General features: G+C 42.5%; 1 protein-coding gene across 1 annotated transcript in view; it reads left to right on the top strand.

The window, feature by feature from the left end:
- Nucleotides 1-617: 617 nt before the first annotated feature.
- Nucleotides 618-14,559, top strand: part of Washc3 (WASH complex subunit 3) — a 43,975-nt gene continuing 30,033 nt past the window's right edge. Inside the window, exons 1-3 of the mRNA XM_051172650.1 lie at nt 618-784; nt 1,285-1,383; nt 12,762-12,827. Of these exons, the coding sequence (XP_051028607.1) occupies nt 734-784; nt 1,285-1,383; nt 12,762-12,827 (216 nt within the window). The 5' untranslated portion in view covers nt 618-733. The remainder of the gene's footprint in view (nt 785-1,284; nt 1,384-12,761; nt 12,828-14,559) is intronic.

Below are 14,559 nucleotides of genomic sequence, written 5' to 3' on the forward strand. Positions count from 1 at the left end.
CTAAGTTACATAGCTGGTAAAAATGTGCAAACTCTGAACCAAGATTTTCAAATTCCGGGCGCAAAGATCTTTTACTTGATGCAAGCAGCAATCGCTTTCATAGCTTTGTGTCTCAGGGGTATGTTAAGTCAAAAACAAACAAACAAAAAACACAAAACAACAAACAAATAGAAACCGATCTCCAGGGCACGAGGCTCAGACTCCCTCTGATCAGTTTCTAAATTCTTCACAAGGCCTAGCAGATTACCTGGCACTTGGTAGGACTACACAAAAGAGAATTGCTCTTCAGTGAATTGCAGATTTGGACGACTGCATCTCAAAATAGATGCAGCTCAGCTTCTAATTTTGGCAACCTCAACTCATTCCTACCCCGTGTGTCCTCTTGTCTCTCTCTGTCAGTGGCTCTCCGTTTGTGTGTGTGTGTCTCTCTCCTCGCTCTCCTTTTTTCAGATCTTTTTTGGAATTTACAGCTTAATCAGCAACTGTGCACACTGCTCTTCAACAGCGATTCCTGGGCCAACTTTACTAGCCACACGACGAACTACCAATCCCAGAATGCTGAGCGAGAGCAAAGGGGCGGGGCGAGCTCTCCGAAGCCGCCGATTGATTGGTGAGCACAGGCGCTTTCTTCCGGAAAGGCCCCGGAGGCAGGAGTTTGGAAAGCGAGTCGGGGCTCTCTACCGGCCTGGGAGGGGCTTGTGCCTGAGTCCCGGGGTCCCCTTCCGCTGAGGAGATGGATGAGGATGGGCTTCCTCTCATGGGGTCAGGCATAGACCTGACCAAGGTTTGTAAAAGATAGACTCGAGCTTCCGGCGAACAGGGAAGGAGGCTTGGCCAAGGGGCCCCCAGTTCCTAGGGAGACGTCACCTCCCCAGGCCCAACCCTGGCCCCTCTTTTGCTAGCCTAGGGAAGGGGGAGCCCCGCAGTCCACTTGCAGAGAGGTCCCTCCTGAGCTGTGTGAAGAGTTGGTGTGCCTCTCAGCCTTTGCTCCCCATATCACGTGTCTCTACGCCCAAGGTTGACAGTCTGGAGATAGTGCCACCTCTAACACTCAAGCTGCTCTGCGTGCGTGCGTGTGTGTGTGTGTTTAACATTCTCAAACTTTATGCAGCCCCTGTCACTTTGACACAAGATTCAGAAAAAACACATCAGGGACTGTTCACAGCCCTTCGTGAAATTCATGTCAGAGGGCAAAACCATAGCCCTTATGAAATGCAGGTGTCCAAAGGATTGTGCAGTGTACGTTTCTCCTGTAAGACTCGTGTTTGTTTTTACACAATACAGGTGCCAGCCATTCAGCAGAAAAGAACCGTGGCATTTCTAAACCAGTTTGTGGTGCACACTGTGCAGTTTCTCAACCGGTTTTCCACAGTTTGTGAGGAGGTAGGTCTTGTGCTACTCGTTTGTGCAGTAGCCGAGAAGTCACCTTCCACCTTTCTGTTGACAAATGAAGTAAACAAGAATTAGAGCCTTCGTGTGTTCGCTTTGCCATGACCCTCTTCAGCTGTATTAAGACACCTTAGCACCTCTGTGATTCTGTTGCATCAGCCTCAACTGAATTCGTATTCTAGAAACTTCTGTGAGATAGCCCAGTCAAGTTTATTGTGACTATGAGAACAAAAGGAAATCCAGAATCTCGATTGAATTTAAAAAAAAAAAAAAAATTGTTTCTTTTTCATTTTCCAACTCCAGAGATTTGTATTTTAAATATATGTTTGGGGTTATATTGAGTTGCTTTGCATTCTTTGAGCCAAAAAAGGGTTCATAGAGGAATTTTTTTTTAATTCCAATGATTGGATAACTTGTGAAATGAGAATTAAGTACATGATTAAGACTTAAGTGCCAGATTCAGGAACTTCGCCTGATCTTTAAAAAGGGTTTTATTTGTTTGAGATAGATAGATAGATAGATCATATCTATCTATCTATATATATATGAATGAGGAGGAAAATAGGGAATATATGTTGAAATAGAACTTAAGAAATGAAATAGAAAGGTAGAGACCTTAAGACAATTCACAGCTGAATCAATTTAATATTATATTGTCTTATGCAAGGCATATCCTGAACAAAATGGAGTTTATGTTAGATGTGTGGCTGTTAATCAGAACTGTGTGGAGACAGGAAACTTCTCATTTGTGTAAAATTCGAGCCGTTTCTGTTGAGGATCGTGACTAAGGCCTTGAATGTGCTAGGCACGCACCCTGCCACTGAGCGACAACCCTAGCCCAAGCTGTTTTTATTTCTTTATCAAAATTACTTCAGCGAAAGTAAAACATCATTACTGATCCAGCAAGGAGCTGAGTTCTGTGTGTTTTATACACTAACAGCCCCAGAGACTAGGTCCTTGCTTCCAGTCAGTTCTCTCTTTCTCTCTCTCTTTGTGTTTTGGTCTTCTAAACAATTAAGATTTACTTGCTTTATTTTATGTGTGTTTGTGTGGTTTGCACACATGCCTGTCTGTCCACCACATGCATGTCTGGTGCCCGTGGAGGTCAAAAGAGGCCATAAGATCCCCTAGAACTGTAGTCATGGATGGTCATGAGCCACCATGTGGGTGCTGCCAATCATTGCTGGGTCTCTTGCCAGTACGAGTGCTCCCAGTTGTGCTCCCAGTTGTGCTCCCAGTTGTGCTCCCGACTGCTGAGCCTTCTTTCCAGTTTCCTCTAGAGCTGTTGCTTCTCTGAATAGGAGAGTAAAAGCCAGTAGGCCAAGGCTTTCACCTTTGGATTATTATATCACCCCTTTTACTCTAGGTTAGAGTATATAGAGACTGTAGGTTTTTAGCAGAAAGAAGCAAATATTCATACCCTACAGTGGTGCAGTTGCCCTTTACTGAGTTAAGTAAAGCTAGTAAACTCGGGTCAGGAAGCAATTTGCTAGAAGCTGCTCTGGGGAGAGGGTGCCACGCATTGACAAAGGCAGGATCAAAGGCTGTGAGTCTCACCTCACTGATGGCTGATGAATGAAGTGATGCGTTATGACCCGCCTCTTCACCCTCCATCTTTTGGCTCTCAGCTTTCCCCGCCGCCGTTGGTCGGTAACCCCTACTGTTTCCTTGAACTCTGGGTAGAAGCTTGTTGGATGAAAAGCTCAAATACAGTTAGTCTACTCCTCTTTTCCCCCTTTTTATATATGTATTTTGACAAATAAAAATTGTATGTCTTGATTGTGCAGAACATGCCATTTTGATTCTTGTACCCACTGTGGAATATGTAAGTCTCATGCGGGCTGCCTCATGTTGCTTTTCTGTGTGTGGAAAGAATATAAGTTGTGGTGTCTCCATTCTCAGGTGTATACTCTACTATATTAGCTGCGGTCACCATAATGTAAAGTAAATATGTTGGACCTTTTCTCCTGAGATACTGTGCCTGGTCCTCTCATCTCTCCCATCCCCAACTCTATTTTACTCTATTTTTGAGCTTGAACTTTTTTTATTTAAAAAAAATTTAAGCTATAATTACATCATTTTCCCTGACCTCCCTCCAGCTCTTCCCATATCCCATACCCCCACAGACACACATACACACACACACACACACACACACACACACACACACTTGCTCACTCTCAACTTCACGGACTCTAGCCAAATGGCATTTTTTTTCTAATACAAATGGAAATGAGATTGTACAGTGTTGTTTTCTGTTCCTGGCTTAGTTCACTCATTAGTGCCCTCTGGGTTCGTGCTTGTGGTCACAAGTGACAGATTTCCTTCCCTAAGGTTGGGGTCGTCCATTGTGAACATGGATGGCATTTTGTTTATCCAGTTACTGTTCATAGACACTTACGTTGTGTCCTGCCCGGCGGTCATGCTACAATGAGCAAAACAGTGCAGATGCTTCTGCCACATACAGTCGCCACTTTCTTGGGCTGTAACCAGAGGGGGATCATTAGAGCTTAAAGTAGTTACACTGCTCTAGTTGTCTTTTTCGGAATTTCTGTACTGTTTTTGCAAAGTGGCTATATTAGCTTACATTCCTACCAACAGTATAGACGTGCTGCCTTGTCCCTACCTTCATGCGTGGTGTGTGAGGTCTAATTTCATTGAAGAAATGGTGCTCTTTTTCAATCGTATGTTTTTGGCGTGTATGGGAACATCAATTGATCATAAATGCCTGGCTTTATTTTGGGCGCCCCATCCTGTGGCCCACTGCATGTTTTAATCACTATTATACTGTACAGCTATACAGCTTTGTTGTCAGTTTCTAGGTCAGGTAACCGTCTACACGAGCAGAACTTACAGTCACAGGAGCAGGAAGTGAATTTTTTTTTCTAGCAGGCCCCTAGGAAGTGGTAGTGACTGCAGTCATTCCTGTTTCTACCCCTTGATTCCTGAACCCTGGAATCCTAGCTATGGAAGAAACTGTACTGAGTGTCAGGTGCTGACTCGGAGCACATGCTACCTTCTAGGGAACCCTGCCCTGGCCCTCCATGCTGCTGCCAACCCAGGTGGTGCTGTTATTGTGTCTTCAAAGGGCCGGCTGCTTCAGGACGGGAGAGAACACGCGTTGATTCTGTGAGCGTGGGCCCACTGTTGCACTGCTCTGGCTATGCCTGTGGAATACCATGATGCTGGACACGGCATTTCTAAAGCCACAGGAGGTCCTTCTGGCAGAGGTTACTTGCAGGAAAGGCTAATCCATGACCGGAAGAAGAAGCATCTATTCTAGTAGGGTCAAAGCGTTGTGCTCTCTAGGAAGAAAGTAGCCCCGTGTGGTAGCCCTTCACCAGGTGGCTGTTGGGAGAACAATATTCTTCAAGCTCACAAGCCCAGGATATCTTTCCATTTATTTGTGTCTGATTTTCTTGCATCAGTATTTTATAGCATTTGTTACCCAGATCTCACATTCCTGGTCCTGCATAGAGCTTGGAGCCAGTGAGATGGACTTACTGATTAGCGTATGAGGTGGGCCTTGGATATGGATCTGCAAGGAACAATCTAGAGTCTGGGTCTCCAAGAGGTCACCCTAAACCTCAAGTCTACAGAGACTGACGTGGAACTGTGGTTGGCTGTGAGCCTGAGTTAGCGAAATCTGGCTATGCACCTGGCCACCCCTGATCCCTGGGTCCTTTGGGATGGGTCTGAACCTGAGTCTGAGGAGGTAGGCCCAGTCCACTCTGTATGATCTGGTGGTTGGGTCTTCTTGGGGTCTTCTGAGAGCTTTGGTTTGTGAGGGCATTAAGGTGTCTTAGGTTTTGCCTGGATTCTGAGTCTGCGTGGCTAGTTTGGTACTATGGCAGGGATAGTGCCTGCATCCCCAGTGCTCCTCTGAAGTGTGGCATAATGGGTGCTGGGCTGATGCTAAGGGACACATTTTTAGTGGGCTGGAGCTTGGGTTGTGGAAGCTGACCAGAGGCTACAGATATTGGCCTGCCCTATAACTCTGTGAGGGTTGTCCTTGGCTAAGTCCATCAGAACATGAAGCTCTGTAACCAGACCAGAAAGTAAATCTGTATGGAACAACCTAGCTGTGTTCCTGGGTGTCTGTCTGTGTGTTCGAGTCAGAGGCATAAACCTGGAGCTGAGACAGGCCTGAAGCTTAGGTTGTATGGTCTGCCTGGCTTTGGGCTAGAACACGGGGCAGACCTGAAGTCTGCATTCAGAGAAGCTAGCTTGAAGGCTGAGTCCGGGGCTCATCCTATCCCAAAGAGGAGCCTCATTCTGAGATCAGTTCAGACCCTAGGGCCTCTCGGACAGTGTGGCTCTCTTGTAGAACCTGTGAGGACTAGCCTGACCCTTGGGCTGTCTTGAATCTTAGGATGATAGACCACCAGGCTTTGTAAGTGCTAACTTAGCCTGGGGTAGTCCTTGTGTTAAGCTCTGAGGTGGACTGTGGGACTCACGCCTCTGTGCCCTTCCTCAGATAGAGCTATTTCCTCCATGATGCGCTGCTTGGGGCTTGGTGAGAGGTGCGCCCAGTAGTGTGAAACTGTCCTCGGCACACACCGCCCTTGGGAAAGTGTTTTTGTCTGTGGCTCTTTGATGAAATCAATGTTTTTGTTTGTGGATGGGTACTGGACAGTCCTGCGTCACCATCTTCCTGGCATCCAGCCCTTTTGTGCTTTATGTTTGATAATTGACTATGATTCATTATTGTTTGTTTTTGGTTTTTGATTTCTCAAGACAGGGTTTCTCTGTGTAGCCTTGGCTGTCCTGGACTCACTTTGTAGACCAGCCTGGCCTCAAGCTCACAGCGATCCACCTGGCTCTTCCTCCCGAGTGCTGGGATTAAAGGCGTGTGCCACCACGCCTAGCTGATTCATTATTTACAAATGATATTTTGGCAACTTTTATAGTTTTGTCAGTTGTACGCTATTTGCTCAGAGAGTTGGCACTAGCTAACATTTATTGTGTACTTGCTCACTAAGTGAAATAGATGCATTTAATCATCACAGCCCTGCCATTTAAGACAAGTGCAACCATCTCTTTGACATAGCCACAAACTAAGATACGGGGGACGGACCTAGTTCTGTCTTTATCCGCTCATTCTCTTTGAGTCCCTGGGGTTTGTAGCTAGCTACACGATGCATTCTGAAGTTGGTGAGAGAAGCGCCAAGCCAAAGGAGCCAAACTGGCATTCAAGCTCTGGTCTAAGTGGTGATGCTAAACACTTCTCTCCACTCCTTATTGTACGCTTTGTTGTTCTACATCTACTGGACATAGTGCCTCTGTGGATATGATAACGTCAGAAGACATTTATATGTATCTCAATGTTGCTTTCCTGGAACCATTTTTAATGTTAATAGCCCCCGGGGAGCCTATTGCCCTTGTTCCGCATGCCTTAACAGAAACCAAAATGACTGTTTCCCTTAAGGAAAAAAAAAAAAAAAATGAAGCAGCTAGGCATGGTGGCACACACCTTTTATCCTAGCACTCGGGAGGCAGAGGCAGGCAGATCGCTGTGAGTTCGAGGCCAGCCTGGTCTACAAAGAGAGTTCCAGGACAGCCAGGACTTTAACAGAGAAAAACTCTGTCTCAGAAAACAAACAAATAAACAAAAATGAGCATCTGCTGTTGTTGGGTTTTGTTTGTTTGTTTGTTTAGAAATGATCTCAGTGCAGCATAAATATAACACTCTCAGCCTCAAGTTGGGATTAAATTTGAAACAAATTAAGCTCTTTCTTCATCTTTTATTCTGTTTCTTAGTGTTCTCTGATAAAGAGAACAGTACAGGACTCTTTTTTTGTTTTGTCTTGTTTTGTTCTTTTATTACTTTTTCTAAAGAACTCAACTTTCTTAAAACGTTGTGCATACTAGGGTGCCTGCCAGAGGCCAGACAAAGGAAAGAAGTTGAATCAGACCCAAGTTACAAAGTTGATTAGGGTCATCTCCTCTTCCTTCACAAACCCTCAGTGAACATTTTAGTTCCTGCTCCAGTCAGCAGAATTGTAGGGCCATCCACCTCTGAGGGCCAGCTCAGTTCTCACTGCAGTAAAATCTGCAGACTCTGTTGGACTATGAATTACGGGGTAAACCACCCCATGTAAACAAGACGTGTGGATGTTTTATCTTGACTCAGCTTGATTACACACACAATACATACTGGATCTCAAATAATTTCTGATCTCTTTCTTCTGAAAAAAATTTTAAATTCAGGCGAAGGTGTCGAGAACTCTCATCTAACAAATTTATAGTGTTTATCTTTTATATCCAAGTTTTAGGCCCACATTGAACTTAACTTTCAAACAAATGATGTCTTTCTTAAACCCTTTTTTGGTTTTTGCCGCAGCTTTATAGTGGAGAGGCTTAAGAGTTCTATGCAGCTTAGTAAAGACGTGGATTGATTCCCGTGCTGGTTTCTAGGATACACAATACAGCAGAGTACACTAGGGTCTACTTTAAAACACTCTTTTAGAGACAAGGCTATGCATACCGAGTATTTGTAACCATAAAGTTAGATCACTTTATCATTCACAGTGGTATTAATTAACCTTCTCTAAGCTGTTTCGAGAATCTCAGATATTCAATGTTTGTGGACTTTCTGTTCTTTATTATTTGTGAGAATCATTTATTTTTCTCTTTTCTTTTTTCTTTTTTCCATTTATGCAAGCCAGTTTATTCTTGGGGAGTGATATTGACATATTCAGTACCAAAGACATATAGAAAAAAGTAAAAGAATATTCTACATGTGCACAACTAAAATCATGCGCAAAGGAGTTTAATGTCATCTGGTCATTTTCGGGAGTCACAGAAATTCAGGTTAAATATTCTGTTACCCAAAACACTGATTTTCACGTGGTAATTTCAGCCCACTTACTGGATAAGTAGGGATTTGAGATTTCGCACTAATGTGCTATGTGCCTGAACATTAATAATAAATGTATGCCCCAATTCTTGTGACTCGCAAGCATGCATGTTTTTCACACTGCTGAGTTTTACAGCATGCATTTATTTTTTTACTTAAATTTATTTTTTATTTTGTTTGGTTTTAGTTTTTCAATACAGGGTTTCTCTGTGTATCCTAGGCTGTCCCAGACTCACTTTGTAGACCAGGCTGGCCTTGAACTCACAGCGATCCACCTGCCTCTGCCTCCCTAGTGCTGGGATTAAAGTTAAATTTATTTTTAAACATTTATTGACTTTATATCCCAATTGTAGCCCCTTCTTTCATCTCCTCCTGGTCCCACCCTCCCTCCCTCTTCCATCCTATTCCTCTCCTCTAGTTCTCAAAGAGGAGGAGCCCTTCTCCCCTACCAACTGACCCCACTGTACCAACTCTCATCTGGACTGCCTGCATCCTCTTCCTCTGTGGCCTGGTAAGGCACCATACCAGGGGGAAGTAATCAAATAGCAGGCAACAGATTCCATGGCAGGCACAGTCTCTGGTCCTCTTACCTAGGGGACACCTATGGAGACTGAGCTGCCTATAGGCTACATCTGTATAGGGGACCTAGGTCCACTCCATGCATGGTCCTTGTTTGGCGCACCAGCCTCTGCCAGATCCCCGGGGCCCTGATTTGTTGGCTCTGTGGGTCTTCCTGTGGAGTTCCTGTCCCCTCCAGATCCTTCTATCCCTCAAGAATTGTTTCTTAACATAGCACTCCTCACTAGACTCTTTGGAGGGGGTTTTAGAACTTTAGTGTAGTATAAAACTGCTGAGGTTTTGTTTTGTTTTGTTTTTTTTCTTGAAATTATGTTTCCGTTGGTTTATCTAGCTTTGGCATATGTGGTAGTAGCCATAGGAAGGAAAAGACAACTGCTCAGAATACTTGGCCCCACAATTACCAAGGGTATTTGGATAAATGATTATAAACAAATATGTATTGATGTTTATATCAGTGTCTTTCATGTCTGGCAAGGATAAATCACTCATGCCTTCCAAGGCCATGACAGTAGCAGATGAGAGTAGATAAATTAGCTCCAAATGAAAGAATGGTAGTACCAGACTAATCAGGTCATACAAAGAGATAGAGAAAATTATTGCACTAAAATGATGCTTTTTTTCTAGCATCTTCATTCTAATCGGTAGGTAGATTTCCTAACAAACATCTTTACTCCCTTAATTGCTAAGATCTATCTTTCCATTTCCAATCTACCCTATGTATATCCCCAACTCAGTGCTCAGTGACAAGTTAGCTTTATAGTCTAATCATGAGAGTAATTGACACTGATTAAAAAAATAATAGCAGGTGAATGGCATCCACCTTAGTAAGTGTTCCGAGATCACAAACTCTTGATTTCCTGTCTGTATAGTCCAGAGCTTGCTGAGAAGCTGGTCAATTGTTGACTAACCCTGGGTGATGAACAATAGTCTGCGGCCCCCAGATTTATCATCACTGTCATAGCAAACTTCTGTCAGCTCTGGATTTGAAGTGTTTGGGTTTAAGTTATTTTAAAGTTAGCAAAATAGTTCCTACTTTATAGAGGTGGTGTGACAGTTTGGATGCTATGTTGTGGATAAAGTAGTTCATACACAAGTGCTCAGGTATTTATACTATCATATGTTTTAAAATGTATATTTATCAGAATATATTAAAGCCTAAAACTTAAATTTGGGGAACTGGGATGATAGCTCAGTCAGTAAAATGTTTGTCATGAAACCATAAGGCCCTGCACCTGATTTCTCAGAGCCCATGTAAGACTCAAGCAGGGGCATGTACCTATGATCCCAGTGTGGAGAGGGCATTGACGTGGGGGAGGGGCATCCCCAGGGCTTGCTCACCAGCCAGTCTAACTGCACTGATGAGCTCTGTGTGCAGGGAGACAGCCTATCTCAAAACCTAAAGTAGAGATCAGTTAAGGAAGATGTCAGTGTTGACCTCTGGCCTCCTCCACATAGACACACATACATGTGTACTCCCTCACACACATGAACCTGTATATATTCATACATGCACAAAATATTAACTTTTGAACTCATTTTTCTTTTTATGTTTATTTTGCTCAAACCAGTATGCTCATTTTTCAAAAATGGAATTTATCATTTTACAAATTAATCTGTTGTAAGATTTCTTCTCTAGTGAATTAAAAGACTTATTAAGTTTGTCAAAATTGAATTTCCATGATTTTCAGGAATGTGCCTATAATTTGGATAGCATGACATGTTTTATAACTTGTATTTATGTTTACATAACAGCTTATTGTGAACAAATTTCAAAAGTTAAACTTAGCATTGATGCCACTAAAACTAAGTTTTATCTAAGGGATATAGACCTGTAATCTGAGCACCAGGAATACTGACACAAGAGTGTTGAGAATTTGAGGCTAGCCTGGACCGCACTGAAAGTTTGAAGCCAACCTTAGCTCCACAGTGAGACCCTATCTCAAAAAAAAAAAAAAAAGAAAGAAAGAAAGAAAGAAACTACAACCAAAAATTCACTTACAGATGTTTAATTTCCAGATGCATTTTTGGAGATGTCAAGATGATCATTTTAAAAGTCTGTGTTCTGGGGCTGGAGAGATAGCTCAGTGGTCCCAGGTTTGGTTTTCAGTACACATACTGGGTGATTTACAACTGCCTGTCAGGTCGAGGAGATCTGACTCCCCCTACTGGCCTCCACTAGTACCTGCACTCAAGTGTACATACAGACATACACGTAATTTAAAATAAGCCTTATCTTTAATAAAATAAAAACATGTGTTCTGTAATTGTACATTTTGCATCATGTATGACAAAGGGGTATAATAGTGTGATAAAATGCAACATATGAGTTAAATAATGTTGAAGTACTTGTCTCACTTGTGTACCAATCTTGTTGATCTAAGTTACCAGAGCAACTGCTACATCCAAGAGCCGTTTCTGCTTCTATCGTGTCCTCTTGTACTCTTGCTTCTCCGTCCACTAGGGCTTTTATTGCCATCCCCAAGGTTGAGGATGAGGTGTCATACATCTTCACCCCAGCTCACAAAGACGAAGGAGACAAAATATAAAATAGACAAAATAAAAAGAAAGCAGCTTTAATTTAATTTCAGATGGCAGACTCAGGTGCAGTAATATAGCCTGCCGGCCCTGCTGTTTTCAAGTTTGAGACCTGCATAGGTAGCATCGTAGACCCTGTCTCAAAACAACAAAGTATCCTATGAAGAAACACTTAGTGCTCTGTAACAGTGCCCAGCATTTTACTCCTCACTGTGGCCAAAATGACCTTGAGGCATTAGGGCTCTCCTTTTAATAGGGATTTCTATATTAGCCCCGGTAGCAGACAGGGTGCTGCCTCTGTGCCATGGGGTAGACTGGCCAGCCCTGTTGGAATGTGTAACTAAATATGATAACATGTAGAATCAAGGTACTCAGTAAATGTTTGTGTGAACTGTACTTTATTATGCTAGCTTTTAGCTGTGAAAGTATATGTGTGCCTTTTCTGACTATCCAGATTGCTCTGGAAATCCAGTTTCTACCTCCATAGTGCTGGGGTTATGAGGGGTGGGGGGCACTGTGCCGGCCTGGCTTCTGTGTGGCTGCTGGGGATGCAAGCTCCCATCAAACCCTTGAGTAACAAGTGCTTTATGACCTAAACCATGTCCCCAGGGCTAGGCAGATAATAGTCACCATGTCCCCAGGGCTAGGCAGATAATAGTCACCATGTCCCCAGGGCTAGGCAGATAATAGTCACCATGTCCCCAGGGCTAGGCAGATAATAGTCACCATGTCCCCAGGGCTAGGCAGATAATAGTCACCATGTCCCCAGGGCTAAGCAGATAATAGTCACATGGAATGATGCGCTTCGGGCTGGCTTATGTTTGGTTTCATAGTAGGTGTGCCGTTTGCCTCCTGAGAGCTCTTTTCCTCTTTCCAAAAGGAACTGTTCATCTTCCCCTTTCACCACCACCTCCTTTTGCTTTTCAAACTTTGAATTTGGACTAAATTTTATTTGCCAAAGAAATTTCTACACAAAGACCCAATGTAAGGCTATCTCTGACTAATTTTTATTCTTTCTCTTATTTTCTATGGGAAAATTCATTCATTTGTATAAGATTATTAAGCCGCTGCTGCATTCCAGGTGCTGTTTTGGGTACTGGGAATACAGCAGTGAGTGAAAGGCTGGACTGGGTGGGGTTGGTGCTGTGGTTTATCGGCTTATTGTTCTGATAGTGAATTTAAGAAGGCTAAAAGGTTAGCATTTGTCAGTGACTATCTAGAAAATCTACGACACGTTCTAATAATGTAGAGTTCCCATGCTATGCTTGTGAAGACAGTGATGTATGAGAAAGTGAGAAACACTTAAGCCATGTATTTTATAATTTGTAAATCTGCCCTTCACGGTTCTTTTTCACCATTGTAACCAAATACTCTATTCTTATGTCTCTAACTTTTCTAGAAACTGGCAGACCTTTCTCTTCGTATTCAACAAATTGAAACAACTCTCAATATTTTAGATGCGAAGGTGTGTATTTCTAAGTACAGGGTAAGATTTTCTGTGTGAACGCCATCTTTTTCAGTCATACTTAAAATGTAAAGGGATGAAATCAATCTAGCCCCTGCATCTGTGAAGCAATATAGTGTGGTACATTAAAAATATAATTTCAAGACTAGTGTTTATTATAAACATTAACATTAATTCAGTCATTTCAAATGAACTCACACTTTTTTTTTTTATTATGCCAGGTCTACAAAACTACAGTACAAACAACATGCTAACAAACTGAGCTGTTGTGTTATTCACAGCAGTTAATGGAAACTCACGTTTTTATTTTAGTGGTTATATAGTATAGTAATAGTAGAGCAATAATGTCATCATTAGAATAAAACTTAAATCTCTCCAGAGCAGAATTTAATTGACACTAACTGTTATTTTCATTTGTAAATATCTTGAAAGTTAATGAAAAATACCAGTTTGAAATCACAAATTACCAAGAAGTTGGCTGCAGTAATCTATGCCAATAATCCCAGCGCTCAGGAGCCTGTGGCAGGGGATAGTGAGTCTGATGCCAGCCCGATCGAGAGAGAGAGAGAAACAGAGAGACAGAGAGAGAGACAGACAGACAGACAGACACAGAGAGACAGAGAGAGACACACAAAGAGATAGAGAAAGACAGAGAGACACAGAGAGAGACAGACAGAGAGACAGAGAGAGACAGACAGAAAGAGAGACTGTCTCTTGAAAGAAAAATTAAAGAAACAAAACAACAAACCAAAGGTCCCATGTTACCTGGGAAAATAACTCTCTGAAGCATAGAGATTGTGATTAATAAAGGACACATTTAACATGGTTTAACTTGTAATGTTGCACATGTGTTTTCAAGGAAAAGTACTGATTTCTTTTTAAAAATTCTACTGTATTTTTGTGTGTGTTTTTTTTAATCCTCTCCTGTTATTCCATAAAAGTGTACAATGGCTATGTTTTTATGTGTCAGTTCAAAAGTGAATTTAATTTTTTTAATTGATCAAAATATTTACTAAATATTTAAGTGGAAAATTTTATGTTCATGTTAGAATAAGGAAGGAAAGGTGTGGTTATACTTTCTCTGCCCACTGTGGACTTCAGCAAGTCTGTTGCCTGAGAACATTTCTCAGGCATAGAAATTTAGAACACCTGGCCTTGAACCTGCTGGGGACATTCTAGCAGTCACAATTCTACCCACTTGTGACTTTGGGGCCACTGCCACTTTGCAAAGCACTGTGGTCAGTCAGCACTTCGCAATGGCTTTTGCTGCCTGAGATCCTATCACTGGTACTTTCTTATGACTGTGTCTTAGTTAGCAGTGGGGAATGTTATGGTGCTGCCGTCCAAGGACACAAGTTACATTTCCGTATGGACAAGCTAACCTTAGTATTTCCCTAGCCACAGTATAATCCTCACAGTAAGCCAAACAGCTGACAAACACATATCACCTCTCACCAAGACAAAATCAGGAAGGCATTTTAGAAATCTAACCCCAAATGCTTACTTTTCTGTTCTGAAATGCCTACTGCTCTGGTCTGGAATGTCGACAGAATGCCACTGTGCCGTGTATGAAGAAAGCGCATTTAGTAACATCCAATGATAAACGTTAATATGTAAAGACAGACCTCGTATAATTAAAGTTAAAATGTGCTAGAGGGCTCGGAGAGGACTCATTTGGTGACATACCTACTGTACAAGCTTGAGGGCCCCAGTGCAGATGGGAGAAAGGAAA

The sequence above is a fragment of the Acomys russatus genome, chromosome 31 (genome assembly GCF_903995435.1).
Source record: "Acomys russatus chromosome 31, mAcoRus1.1, whole genome shotgun sequence".
Taxonomy (NCBI): Eukaryota; Metazoa; Chordata; class Mammalia; order Rodentia; family Muridae; genus Acomys; species Acomys russatus.